Here is a 15,026-nt window from a genome sequence, read left to right as displayed (position 1 = left end):
TGCCCCGACCCATGGAGGACGCCGGCCGCGCAGTCGAGGCGTAAGACACACACACCAACAACAATGATCTTACGCCTCCTACACTGGAACGCCGAGGGCCTTAGGGGGAAAGGTCCCTACCTGCGCAACATCCTACGTACACACAACGTAGATGTTGCGCTCATTTCAGAGACACACCTGCGCCCCACCGACCGCCTGAGTGCTGCGGGCTACTTCGTTTACCGCGAAGAGCATCAGGCGATCAACGGGGCGCCCATGCGCGGCCTGGCAGTGCTGGTTAGAAGGAGCATTCCTCACCGCGCTATCCAGGCCGTCAACCTGACTGGCATCCTGACGCTGGGGGTAGAGCTGGAACTGGGCGGTCAGCCCACAGACGTGTTGGCCGCCTACGCTCCCCCCGGCGCAAATTTCATTGAAGCCGAGCTGGAGGCAGCTCTCAGCGCGAAGCCGACGATCATCGCGGGTGACTGGAATGCCAAACACATCAACTGGCATTCCCAAGTCACGAACGCGCGAGGTCGTCGCCTCTTGCACCACGCCGAAGAGCGCGGCTACCTGGTGTGCGGACCTGACTCCGCCACCCACTTTCCTAGGATAGCCGCCCACAGGCCGGACACCATCGATCTGGTGGTGCACAACCGGCCTGACCTCCACCTAGCGCAGGAGGTCCTGATGGACGAATACCAGTCGGACCACCAGCCGGTGCTGTGCCCCATCGCGGGGGCTCCATCCCCGCCCGCACGCACCCGGAAGGTCACCGACTGGAACACCTTTGAGTCCATCATGGAAGACACCCCTGCGCCCGGCCCACCGGATTCGACAGGCGCCGTTGACGACATGGCGGAGTCCATGACGCGGCAACTCCAGGCAGCTCTGGCGGCAGCGACCTCAACGCGCACGCCGGAGATCACCTGCCAGGACCTTGCACCCTATGTGCAAAGGCTGATTCAGCGCAAGCGCGCGCTCAGGAGGCAATGGCAGCGCAACCGCTGCCCCGCGCTCAAAACGCAGCTGAATCGCCTCGCCGAACGTGTCAAGGCCGAGCTGGTCTCACACGAACGGCGCACATGGGAGCGCACACTGGGAGAGGCCACCACAGAGCCTACCCGCCTCTACCAACTTTGCCGCCGTCTCTACAGGACTCCAGAGCCGAAGCGTCCCCTTCGCGACAGCAACGGCGCCATCACTTACGATGACACAGATCGGGCCGAAATATTCGCCGAACACCTCCAGCGTCAGTTCTCGCCGAACCCCGCGACGTCCCCTACGCGCGTGGCAGAGGTGGTGAACGCTGTCGAGGCGTGGTTGACGTGCCCGATCTCTACCGACGAAGCCCAGATCTTCTTCTCGCCGTCACAAGTGCGGAAGAGGATCTCAAGACTGCGACCCAGGAAGGCGCCGGGACCGGATGGCATCACCCACGAGGCGCTGCGCCATCTGCCCATGAGGTGGATAGTTGCGCTGTCGCGCCTCTTCACGGGTATCCTCCGGTACACGCACTTCCCTAGATCTTGGAAAGAGGGCAAGGTGATCCTAATATCGAAGCCCGGGAAGGACTCTTCCCGACCCGAGAGCTATCGACCCATCACCCTGCTCTCGACGCAGTCGAAACTGTTCGAGTGGCTGTTGCTGCAGAGGATCGAACAATACCTGCAGCCGAGGCCCGAACAGTTCGGCTTCCGCGGCGAGCACAGCACGACGCTGCAGCTGACGAGGGTGCTTTTCACTGCAGCCTCGGCCCTCAACAAAAAGGAGGGGGCCGCCGCCGTTATGCTGGACATGGCGAAGGCCTTTGACCGTGTCTGGCACGACGGCCTCGTGCTGAAGCTCATCGAGTCTCCACTGCCCCGCCGAATGGTCGCCGTGCTCCGCGCCTTTCTCACCGAGCGCACGTTCTTCGTTGCGACGGGAGAGGCCGCGTCGAGACCGCGACCCATCACGGCGGGCGTCCCGCAAGGTAGCGTGTTATCGCCCTTGCTCTACACCACGTACACCGACGACGTTCCGTGCCCCGAGGGGTGCACACTCGCCCTCTACGCCGACGACACGGCGTACGTGGCGTCATCGCTGAGGGCCTCGCACGCTGCCCAAAAACTCCAACGCGCTCTGGACCTCCTGCCAGAGTGGCTGGACAAGTGGAGACTCGCCGCCAACCCGGACAAGACTCAGGCCATTGTCTTCGGCCGGGGTAGGTTGCCACCACCCCTACGCTTCCTGGATCGAGACGTGCCGTGGAAGACGCCGGTCACCTATCTAGGGGTCACCATAGACCGGGGTCTGACCATGACGCCCCACATCTCCAGGGCTGTAGGGAGAGCCAAGTGGGCAGCGCATACGCTCCGCCCACTGATCACAGGCAACCTACCTCTCCGCACCAAGCTCGCGCTACATAAATTGTATGTGCGCCCTCACCTCACGTACGCGGCACCGGCGTGGTTCTCCTATGCCAAGGAGACCAACCGCCGAAGACTGCGCACCGTACAAAACACCGTCTTACGGTGCGCTGTACATGCACCACGCTACGTGAGGAACGCCACCATAGCGCGAGACTTGCGGATGGAGTCGATCGACGAGTTCGTCGCACGGCTCGCGATGAGGATGTTTGATCGAGCAGACGCCTCTCAACATCCTCACCTCCACAACATCGCGCCGTGGCACTCCAGGCCGCCCGACCAATACAAGTACCCGCGTGAGCTCTTCTCCGCGGGCTCCGACGACACCAGGGCAACAAACGCGGCTTCGACCGCTGGTCGCCTCGCTGGGCCTCCCCCGGGTCAACCGGGGGTCTCACCCGGCGGTGCTTGACCGCGAGCCGCGCTAGCTGCCCGATACCACCGATCATGACACCAGGGCCAAGTCGAGACTACTCCTTGGCCCCCTCCTCATCACCCGGACTTGACACTCCGGACACGACCCCATCGGCTGCGCGCAGCGGGTAGAGACTGAGTCTCCCCGCGCGCCTGCAGCCCCCACCAAGGGCTATATGCCCGCCCCCGTACCGCCCTGTATCAGCAGGGCGCGAACAGAAACACCACTTGAAGGGGGCATACGCCCCGAACAAGACAAAACACCCCCCTCGCGAGGGAGGGTGTAACAATAACTACGCGAATTTAGCAGAATTTGTGACCTATGTAGCGAGAGAAAGATTAGAGAGAGAGCAATTTATAGATTGGACGTGTGCTAGGACAGGTGGACATGTTTGTGGCAAATCTGGCATAGGTTCTACCTAATCTCGTATACTGAACACCTAATCCTTGTATCTATTCAAATAAACTACGGTAACTACTACTCACTAATTACGACTAAATAAAATGACTTTTTTAGAATCACTCCTATCAAAAGGAATATTGGGTTCTATCTACGAAACATTACTTTCGGCAATGTAGTTTTTAAGAAGAATTAAACCTAAAAGAAATATATTTACTGCAATGCTACTATACTAAACAATTATTAGCTAACACACAATGCTTACTCAAAATAAAAATGACCACAATCACTATAACCTAATTTTATTTTGCTATATTGTGAATATATAAATTATTTATAAATTACCTACCATAAGGTATATAATTCAAACTCTGTTTACACAACTATTTGTGCTAGTAAATATGTAATATACTATTCTTATTATGTAATTTATATAGACATATACTTACAATAATAATGTACATTTCTATATCAGAAACAAATATTCATCAGCAAAATATTCACTATCATTGTCATTAGTTATTGCTCTTGTAGGTCTTATTTTGTAGCATTATATGATACATACATAAAGAACTCAAGAATGGTCAAAGTTTAACAGAAGTTTCAAAAGTTAAATTTGAAATAATAAAAGTTCCCTTTAAGTATAGTTTAAGAATACTACATTGAATATCTCATTTGATTTGAGACTTGTTCTTTTTTCATATATATATAATTTGACCAGCATGTGAAAATATTCTTTCATATGGGACTGATGTGGCTATCACACTAAATCTGGTTTTAACAAGTTGATATAGTCGGGGATATATATGTTTTCTTTGAAACCACTGTAATAAAGGATCAGTGTTTACTCCATTTTCGTCTTTCCTTAGTAATAGTGTTTCTTTTAAATAATTATCACATTATACAACTGCAGAAGTTGTGGCATTTGCAGGCCTTATATATTTCTGAACTTCAATGTTGAAAAGCATGTCCTCTAATTTATTTGCCTTAGCCAAGTTTTCATCAGATTTTATGTTGTTATTCTGGGATTCATTTTCAGAGGTTACTATTAAACTTCTTATAGCTATTTGTTTGTATTTTGTTTCATCAATAAACCCAAATTATTTATATCTAGGATCCAGAATTGTATTCACCCCTACTGAATCATTTCCCTCAATGTGATCAATTTTACTAAAGAATGATAAATTTATTTCTATTAATAGTTGTGGAACCATGGTGTTTATTGCTGGCATCAGATGTAATTTATTATTTTTAAATTTGTCTAAATGTATTTTAGTTGCTTTATAAAAATTATGATACAGGACATGGTAACTTCATTTTGTGAGCTAATAACAGTGGTGAGAGTTTTTAATAATAATACATAGCTTCAATCCATTTAAAAAGTGTTTTCTTAAGGTGTAAAAGCTATGTTAACAAAAGACAATATTAGTGGTGAAAGTATTAAATACTTCCAACACACACAGCTTGTTCTATGATGAGTAAGTTCGACTTGATTTAAAATAATCTCCTGAATATCCAGACTTTGAAAAAGTTGTCGAACTTACTCATCATGAATGGTCGATCAACAAGTTGACAAGATTCTTTCCATCATATTGTATGTGGTATTCCATCTACTAGGAACATCAGTTTTCAACATAAGAGATTTCAATATGATCGGGATTCATAATTTCTTTAGTTAAATTTAATTGGGCATGAGAATTCTTTAAAATAAGTCACAATTAATTTACAAGGTTTAAGGAATGAGCAAATAATCCCAGTGGCGCCATACACCTAAATACGCTGCTGCCTTAATTTTGGGTATATCATCACTAACAACAACTGTAACTTTATTAACAATGTCCCATTTAGCTGTGAGATTTTTTATTTTATTTGCATATTGCAGCAGATTGCAGCAGATTGCTGACAAGTAAATGCAATACAGGGTGTATAAGTCACTATCCAAAACCATTCCATGATTATTGTCAACAATATAATACGCAGTAAAGGCATAAGAACATTCTGTTTTTGATGTCCATCCATTAGCTGTGAGCTGTGAGACACACGACAGACGACAGACGTGCAAAAGCAAGAGCTAAACATTTATCAACAGTTTCGTCATATATAGCTGTTATTAATGAATTGGATATAGTTTCTCTTGTTTGTAATTGGTATGTGGGATTTAGAAGACTTTTAAGTTTAACAAATTCCTTTTCTTCTACGACACTCAAGGGGTGATATTCTTTAGTAATCAGTTTTACTCGCTGTCTATCTATTTCTTCCTGTCTTTTCATGTCAATTATATTGGTGTAAATAAGATTGTCTTTTCTTTTACTTTTTTTTTAATCGTACATAGCTGGTAATAATTGTAATTATTTAATTGAATATGTCTATTATCTAGATTGTGTATGTGCTTCCATCAATAAAACTCCACAGTTTGATGTTTTTTACTAATATGTCTTATAAGAGCACAAGTAGATTTGTTGGCCACTGATAGTCTTTGATTACAATATAAACAGTTAACTTTTTTATTTTTATTAATAAAGGAGGAGGAGGAGGAGAGGAATAAAGAAATGTATCCATATTTTGCTTTTTTTTACTTGATTTCGACATTTTTGAGATTTAAAATTATTCTCAAGACAAAACTAAAATTATAAGGTTCACATCGAACAAGATAAATTATTAGGAAATAAACAAGATTAAATCTTTCAAAAATGATTATAACGTGGGCTGGCGTTCCTACAGTAACGTCTTCATATTTTACAGAATAGAGGGAGATTCTAGAATCAGAACCAGGACCTATATATTATAATATTAAAATTTAAAGTTAAAACCTATTACACTGAGCTGTGAGGCGCATTTGCTCCTCAACTTCAAATGATGACGTTGCATCTGAAATGAAATGCCCTAGCTCAAAATTAATTTATGGTACGTTTGTAGATGTTAATATAATCATCCATCCCAACTAGGGTTGAAATAAATTTCAAATATTGATCCTAATGTTGTAATTACATGCTATTTTTTTAATCAATTTTTAAGTCATATAGTGAATTGAGATGATACAATTCATAAACTCTGACCGAGCCTTCAAAGAAATCCTTGGTTATCATTACCCTCAAGTCTCAACCCAGTGCTAAACATGAGTTACAAATGTGAAGGTTTTTGAAAACCTATAAATTCAAATTGACTCTGTACTTTTATCGGTCTTAAAATATTTAGATTCGGTTTTGCGTAGTATGTGGATGTAATTTTAAAGGTATTAATAAATGTTGGTGTTCCTTTGACGGCGGCTAACTGAAATAAAATACGTAGAAACTACCTGCGTATAAGATGATAAGACAATTTAGTATGATTACTAATTCATAACGGTGAAAATATAAAATAACATTTCAGTTCTTCCAGAACTTTATTAGATTCTTTGTAAATATCCTAATGTATTTTTTAGACTGGCAAGACGATATCTATAACTAGATATTTTCATTGCATTGTATCTACCTTACTATTATTATTATAATCCTCTTTATTAGTAGCACTCATGTTGTAATTGTGAATTCTTGTCATGTGCGCGCTACAGCAACAGGTATGGTCCTAGTTTTTTTACTTCATTTCTCGTGTTATATTAATAAACATTGGAATTGATATATATTTCGGGTTAATTAGTGTTAGAGATTGCGCTGATCTTGCGAGGGTAATAGCTTAATAAGGGATAAAATATAATAAAACAAATGACACAAAAGCTAAACAGAGTTTCACTGCTTATTGAAATAATTTTTATTGTTAAGATATATTAATTAAAGCAGATGACTAATGACAAGGGGTTTTCTTTTTTTATTATATATTTACACTTTTTGCATTATACAATTTGAACAAATAAGGTTATACTCATTAAATGTTTCTCTTATTAAGGAGGTGGTACAGAGGTGTCTGTAAAATCTTCATCAGTCGTACTCTTAATTAAGGTCGTTTAGTGGCGCCGCACAACCTCCTCCACTCTCCTGTCTTCGGCAAGCCTCTGAGCCCGGGTGATGGGTCTGTAAAATAATTGATCCTAAATTGCGTCTACCTTATTTACGAATCAAAATTAGACAACAATGCAGTAAAATTTTAATTAATGATTGACTTTGTTTATAGGTGCTTTCGTAATGAGCACTTAACGAGCTTGTAACGAGTTACTATTTACCTTAAAAACATCATTGAAACTTACACTTATAACATCCAAAGAATTGGAAAACTTTATTATTAAATATGTGTGGGTACGCCCAATTATTATCTATTTTAAAAATGTTATCCAACTTACATGGCCACTACTTACACACCAATAGCAATACATTATTATTCTTCACATATAATATTATACTTTTCTAATTTAAGAAATAAATAAATATAATCTAACATGACACTCAAGAAAACCTTAATTAAGATTCACATATCTTATTTTAACATTACCATTAATTTGTTTCAACAAACAAATACCAACACACTAATTATTATTAGAAAGAGAAGATAAGTAATTGTATTCGTAGAAATGGGTATCTATTTAGAAACTGAGATCGCAAAAAGGCCGTTTTTTTGTTAGCAGTTGGCGAAACGGTATTGTTCCGGCTTAAGAAGGGCGTACAATGACTGCAGTAAGGGTGCAATGAAACTTTTACCTGCGAAAATGCATTGAACCCACCAAGGGTTGTCTTAGTCACTTACCGATTCTCAGCGTGATTAGTTGTTAAAATGTCGTCTAAGAGTAAAATAGAAAAGTGGTTGCTAGCTGATTGGAGCACAAGTCGCAGCACAGGATCTAAATTCAGTGAAGAAGCAAAGAGCCTTCCAATATCCACGGATCGAAATGAAAGCGGAAATGAAATAGACCGGAAGGAATGTAAGTGATTTATATGCTAGTCTTACTTTTGCTTCATTAAATTTTCCTTAGTACCTATGTTTTCCTAACAATACTGTTAGTATTTGAGCCATGACCCGTAACACCATCGTAAATGTTAAATAATAATGGCGCCAAATAATATGTGAAGCGAATTATATTTAGTCTAAACCGTTAATTCATTCTCTTATTAAAAATTTTAATGTTTGCTCTTGTCCTGTTTGCTACCCAAAGATTACCTAACTATATGGTTGTAATCTTAAAATTAAATCCCTAAAGAATTTAAAACAAGCGAATTTATAATATAATACGGTATTTTGTGAATATTAAAAATGTTGTTGCCTTGTTTTTTATAATAAAGAATTGTTAAAAATTGTTCTTCTGTTATTATAAATATTCATTTATAAATCAATATTGGCAAAACCATACAGTGTGTATCGTGTAGTATGTATGTATAGTGTGCTCATTAATCTCCAATTTAACAACTTTAAGAATTTAGTTAAAATTTGGCTAATTTTTATTTTGGCATATTTGTAGTTCAACAATTCGATCAAAAAGTAGATATTAATATTATTCAGTTAATGTTCAAGGCCAACCGAAGAAATCCACAGCAAGCTATGGCAATGATTCAGGAGCCGGTGGAAGTCTGCCTAATGAGGACCAGGACTACTCACCGAGTACTTCGTCATGGGAACCATCTAATGGTCATTCTGATGACTCTGACGAAGAAGTGAGTAACTATATAACTTAATAACATTCATTAATTTAAAAAATTAACTCTTGCATATTTTTTTATATTCGTTTATGCAATAAGTCGGTAGTATTGAAAAAATTAAGTGGCAGTCGCAGACCATTGCGGGTCGACTGAGTTTAGGGACAGCTGATCATAAAGGCCGTAAGCCACGCAATACGGGACACTTATAAAATGAAATTTAAAAAAAGTGTGATTGAAGTGAATCGTGATTTAATCCGAAAAAGTGATTTTTGTAAAGATTGTTTAGGTAATTAAAAAAGTTTAGGATACTTATATTTTTTTACTATTAAATTTATTTTACCATTCTAATTTAAAAAAAAGCTGTAAATATTTAGGTGTAAAGAAAAGATAATATACTTTTTAAGTAATTGAAATATAAAATATTACAAACAATTGTTTTAAATTGTGTTAAACCATAACACGAAATCGATTAATCACTCAAAACAATTCCAGGTAGATAAAGAAAACAATCTACGACAATACCTTCGGCAAATATCAATAAAAAGGCTTAACAAAAAGAACATGACTCCGGTACACAGACCTAATGCCGTTGTAAAAGTATTGCAGGAACAAAAACTGAACGCTAACCAGAGTCGTAAAAGAAAACACAATGCAATACAGCATCTTACCAAAAGTTTCGTAACCGATTCAACGAAAAAAACCCAACCTAAAAATACAATGAATATACATTTAAAAAACGTTTTGGAAATCAGAGACACTTTCCAGCAGTTGTTCGGAATGATAAACGAGTTAAAGATTAAAACTATGGGAAGCATAATACATGAAACTTTAAATAATAGTGAAAATACAAAAGAAAAAAGTTTTGATGATATACTCAGCCCGAGGAGTGAAGAATCCAATCGTTCTGATGATAATGTATTGATAACTAATAAATACAGCACAGTTGGTTCTGTTTCAAGCAACGAAATTAATCGCGATAAATTGCAAGATGAATGGGTAAGTACATATATATATATTAATTCTTGTCTATTTATTTATTGACTAATCAGTTAACGGGGGTTATTGAAAACATAGGAATAAAAAGAAATAAAGTATCGATTAAAAGCTAATAAATTATAAATATGGAAATATAAATATATAAATTTAAAATATGGAAAAAGATCAAGCTTACTTATATAAAAAGATTTAAAAGTTTAACGTTTTCTCTCTCTTAAAATTTAGTTTTATATTTATAAAAGTTGTCAAATAACTTGACTTAAAGATTCTTTGTAAATTATACAATACTTAAGTTCTAGTGTGATGTTTTCTAAGGTTCCCATTGGAAGCGGTAAAACTCTCATACACAAAGACAAATACAGAAAAGTAAATTGGAAATCTTATACTATTGCGACGAGAACTTTGTTACTGGCAGCATTTCCTCGAAGGTATTTAATTTAATACTTTTTTGTTGATTGAATGATTAAATCTTGCTAGAATGTTAATTGTTTTAATTTTCTTAGGATACTGGCAACGCATTCTTTAACCGGAAAACGATCGCCGGCTTTTCAAAATAAACCAGCAAAAATGTGTTTAGATCCAAAGATCGTGTCGGATGTACTTATAGAAATAACGTCAAAATTCAAAGTTAAGGAAAACTTAGTTAGGTAAGTACAACAACGATTTACTTATTTTTATCGTAAAATTTTACAAATTATTTCATGTATATAGAAGAAATGTTTGTATCCGTTTTACAAACAATTTTTCTTAGTATATTAATAATACCAAGAAGACTAACATGTCTAATGTGCTTATTTTTATAGAAATAAAACAGGCGTTGTGTTAATCGGGCATAGAATTTGTAGGTTCATCGTACTGAGATATCTTAATCGACAACTTTGAGTTTTAGGAAGATAGTTTACGATCGTTCTTTCAAGTATAGGACTATAATATGTTATTTCAGTTTTTGACAGCTCGCTTTCCATGTATTTTCGTAAAGTTTCCAATACATAAATGTTACTATTATTGATTATATATTACTATTGTTTTTCCTAAAGAAACTGTGTCGCACACTCATGCCCTATAATTTTTCCCGCGTTGGTCCATCGCTTGTATATATCTGAAAAGCTGACTTTATAAATAAAATTTTAGGAGTATAATAACAACAAAATGCGCTGATGAAGCGAAAATGTACAAAATGAGATCAGAAGGTAAGAAAAAAAATTCAAAAGCAAGACAGTCTTCCAGCGATCATGAGGATGTACCATTACAATGTCTGAAAAAAGACAAAAATAGTAAGTAGTTATTGGTGTATCTTCATTATAAGTAGATTTTAAGGATAATTTTTACTTAGGTGGCCCTGAGATGTTATTTATTGTGAATGATGACTGAATCCAAAATCACTTTCTATTATGTGAATTTGCGATTATTTCATTTTAAACGTATCTAAACTCCTATGTAAACAATATTTGCTCAGCAATAAATTTTATAATTACTTATAAAAATTTGATAATGTTTGTGCAGTCTTATAATTTTAATTCAAAATAAATGAAAGAAACTGCGACAATTAACACGTGTTATATAAAGGTAACTTAAAAAAATATAAATTTACATAAACGCTCTTTCACCTTTTAGAATAAGATCTATAAACTAATTATTATTTAAACTTTGAATTCTGTCATCATTTATAATTTACGAATTGAATCGCAAAACGTCTTTATTTATTTACATAAATTTTTTACTGATGCATTAATTATATTGATAATAAAGTATATTTTTTTTGTATTTTGATTATTAATATTTACGACTCATTAATTGTACTATTGTCATAAAAGTGTCAAATATACCTACATTTTATTGTAGAACCAATTTTAAAGGTAGTCTTGGGGCCAATTAATTTTAAACCAAAGTTAAATAGTACCTTAAATACTGGATGTGTATTGTTAATAGTCAATAATGTAATGTGTTTTTAATTTTAAATAAAATATTTTAAAAAAACCTCATCAGTTTTATTCATACTTATTAATATCCTCACGGTTATAGTTTCGAGCCCTAGATGTGTACTAACGACTTTTCGAAGTGCGCATTTAACACTCGCTCGCATGGTGTAACCAAAAATTTACGTCGTGTGTTAGGCAATACAGGCTTACCTACTTGCCTATTTGTAAAATAAAAATATAACGAAACAGACAGAAATTTGAAGCCAAGCTTATTTTGTTTAATATTACATAGTAATGAAAACAAATAGTTTTTTGAAGTTTTATTAAGCCCAAATTTTAATAAATAAATAATGTTATTTAATGTATTCGTTACGTTCCCTGTTGAAATATACCCAAAGGAGAGAGAATTAGGTCCGTATTAGTACTTGCGATAATCGCTCTCATAAGCATCATGTCATCCGGAGTATAATTCCATCCACTCAACTGACCCAGGCTTTGGAGTTTAGGGCAATTCTCCATTAACATGTCTACGGTATCTCTCGTCAATCGTGGCGCATTTGGAAACCAAATCGCTTCTAAATTGGGAAATTTATAACGGCGTAATATCCTGAAAAAAGTAATTGCATTTATTAATTTTAATTACATTACAGAATTCTGTTTCATAAGATCTTTTATCACACAAACTGTTGTATAATACAAACACATTTTTCATAACCTGAAAATATGAAGGAAGAAGTAAAGCTCAAAATACATACGAAGATACAATGAAATTTTTGCTTTTCTTTTGTTATAAATACATATCTAAGAACTTACCGAGCAAAGTCATTATCGTCTAGTTTTATTTCATCCCCAATGATCAGTTTTTTCAACTTTGGAGTACATGTCATTAGGTACTTGAGGCACGGTCCCGACAAGTTGCCTTGAATTATTTCGATGTGATCCAATTTATTAAAAGGCACTTCTTCTTCATGAGTTGCTGTTTGGCATTGGTAAAACTCAAGACTCTCCAAATTAGGGCACGTTTCTGCTATTCTAGTAAAGTTGAAAGAACCTATCGATCCTGATAACATTAACGTTAATATCTTGTATCCTATTTTATCTAATAGTTGATGTAGTTCGTGGCACTGAAATTTATTTAATTTTATCTTGTTTACATAACTTAGATCCTTTAACTGCTGAAGTACACCCTGGTCAGGCTCTTCTAAGTAAATTGTTTCTACCAAAGGACATATTGCTGTTATGGCTTTCATAGTTCTTTGGTTTGTTTGTACATCATGTATATATTGTAATTTCGTTTTAAAACCAGATGGACAGTCGTGGTTGTACACGTAATTTACTGCTTTACCAACAAATGAATAACTACCTAGATTAGTTAAATTCGGAAGTCTTCGGATTAGAAGTGCTACATCGGTGTGATCTACATTTTCTTCACCATACATTCCAATATTAACAACAGCAATACTCTGGGCGAGTTGTGGATTACCCGTCAACATGGCATCTATTCCAATCTCTGTTATATCTGTTTCACCAGAGACATCAAGCAGTTTCAATACTTTGTTATTTTCTCCAATATACTTCAGTATTTCATCGTTAGCTATGTATGGTATACTAAGCGTAGTTAGATTAGGTAGATTCTTGATTATTTCGTACATTAAATGAAGGTGTTCGTCTTTCACCCACACACCTTTCATATTTAAAGATGTCAAATGGCGGCCTTGTTCAAGAATCAGTTCAAGGATTCTCCTATAGTATGGACATGGGAACATGCCTGTAGCTAAGCTCTTTACGTTCTCCTTAAGAAGCAGCTTCATTGTAAAATATCTCACTGACGGGTCAAGATAATCCGAGGTAAGTATAAGATTAAGTAGGTCTTGAAATATATCACTCGTCACTCCCATACTCTCGTAGTATGAGGATACCATTGTAAAAGGTAGAGCCACATCTTCTTCAGTCGATATTTTCGTTATTGTGTGTATCAGCTGTCTTGCTGTTAAAGATAATGTGATATCTTGTAACGGAGGTACGGGACACTTTGGAGACATTTTAACACTGTTACACACTTACACTTTCCTTCTAGTAATAAAATTCTTTGAACATAATATATGAAAGAATTTGAGAATGCGTGCGCCTCTTAGATATTTAGCGCACTCACTCGCATTCTATTTTGGCTAAGCGCCAGATCTCGAATATAATTCAAACACACAAACCCGAAAATTATTTATAGAAGTTTTATTTCTTAAATGTGTTTACACCTTACAAACAGATAATTTGATATCATAGTTGAGCTAATACGATTATATTAAGATAAAAGTCAATTAAATGGGTAGAAGAAAGTCCGTCCGTGAAGAAGACACATTTCTCTGTCTGTTTTATTTGTGTTGAGATGTTTGTACAGGTTGGTAACCTGACCCAATAATTATTGTTTCACTAAATAGGACCCAAAAAATAGGAATTTCATTTCTTTCGTGAGTAACTGACTCTTCTCGGGATCTATTTAATGAACTGACACTGATCAAACACTACAAATAGCTTCGAAATCAAATTGGATCCCAAAAAATCCGAAAGTAGAACAACCTTAACATTTATTTCAATATTCAAGTCAAGTCATTAACTGTTATTTCTTCTTTTGTGTTCTGTCAAGGGCCTTTGACTGTGTTCATCCTGTTGGAAAGTTTCAACACTATGGCGTTGATGGCGAATATTAAAGCGAAGGATCCAAAGAGTGCATGTCAATGGAGTCACCTCTCCGGGTTTCAATATATTCTTGAAGCCTTGTTTTATGTACAAAAAATATAAACGATTTCAAAACAAATAGTGACTTTCATCGGTATAATACTCAAAACAGAATTAATTTGAAAGCGTAGCAGGCTCCAGAAGATAAAGCACTTCTTATATAGAAATTGTATTCGATTGTACAACAAACTCCCATACATACAACAAATTAGAGAATTATAACTAAATAGATTCAAAGCTCTCGTCAAAAGTTAATTAATTAATAAAGCTTTTAATACATTTGACGAATACTTAAATGATCCTAATCCTTGGGATCGATTTGCTCCAGTTCAAACAATTTGTATGACTCAAAACTTAGCGATTAAAAAGTTTACTTGTTTACCATATGAATAAAGTTATTTTGACTTTGACTAACATCATAGTATTCATAAACATACTATAATAATCAAGCATTGTGAAAAAAGTCTTACTTTATTTAATTTTTTCTCAAATTCCTAACCAGCCTGCGAGTAGCACATAAAGGGCAGTCATTGCAGCCCATAGACACTTATTTTAATGGGCGCGTTACCGGCCATTGATGGAGCATTATTTATTTAAAAGAAACTCAAAA

The 15,026-nt window shown here is 37.4% G+C and overlaps 2 protein-coding genes across 4 annotated transcripts; one reads left to right on the top strand and one right to left on the bottom strand.

Moving 5' to 3' along the window:
• The first annotated feature begins 6,720 nt into the window (after positions 1 to 6,720).
• Positions 6,721 to 11,215, top strand: LOC123709599 (early boundary activity protein 2-like). Of its 3 annotated transcripts, none has more exons than XM_045661050.1 (7): positions 6,721 to 6,763; positions 7,760 to 8,056; positions 8,644 to 8,783; positions 9,261 to 9,764; positions 10,080 to 10,192; positions 10,268 to 10,411; positions 10,896 to 11,215. In XM_045661050.1, exons 2-7 carry the CDS (start codon positions 7,909 to 7,911, stop codon positions 11,044 to 11,046), a joined length of 1,200 nt encoding a protein of 399 aa, XP_045517006.1. In that variant the 5' UTR covers positions 6,721 to 6,763; positions 7,760 to 7,908; the 3' UTR covers positions 11,047 to 11,215. The 3 variants fall into 3 exon arrangements, with proteins under 3 accessions (XP_045517006.1, XP_045516989.1, XP_045516998.1); XM_045661033.1 differs by lacking the exon at positions 6,721 to 6,763 and adding an exon at positions 7,152 to 7,212 and having other exon boundaries at positions 7,763 to 8,056; XM_045661042.1 differs by lacking the exon at positions 6,721 to 6,763 and adding an exon at positions 7,158 to 7,212.
• A 781-nt stretch (positions 11,216 to 11,996) lies between these two features.
• LOC123714868 lies at positions 11,997 to 13,826 on the bottom strand. The gene is made up of 2 exons (XM_045669493.1): positions 12,497 to 13,826; positions 11,997 to 12,290 (listed from the first exon to the last, which is right to left on the bottom strand). The coding sequence occupies exons 1-2, from the start codon at positions 13,723 to 13,725 to the stop codon at positions 12,053 to 12,055; spliced, it is 1,467 nt and encodes a 488-aa protein (XP_045525449.1). The 5' UTR covers positions 13,726 to 13,826; the 3' UTR covers positions 11,997 to 12,052.
• Between the last annotated feature and the right edge of the window lie 1,200 nt (positions 13,827 to 15,026).

This window comes from Pieris brassicae, chromosome 1 (assembly GCF_905147105.1).
Source record: "Pieris brassicae chromosome 1, ilPieBrab1.1, whole genome shotgun sequence".
In the NCBI taxonomy this organism is placed as follows: Eukaryota; Metazoa; Arthropoda; class Insecta; order Lepidoptera; family Pieridae; genus Pieris; species Pieris brassicae.
The sequence above is the reverse complement of the archived record's forward strand: the minus strand, read 5'-3'. Positions and strand labels throughout refer to the sequence as shown.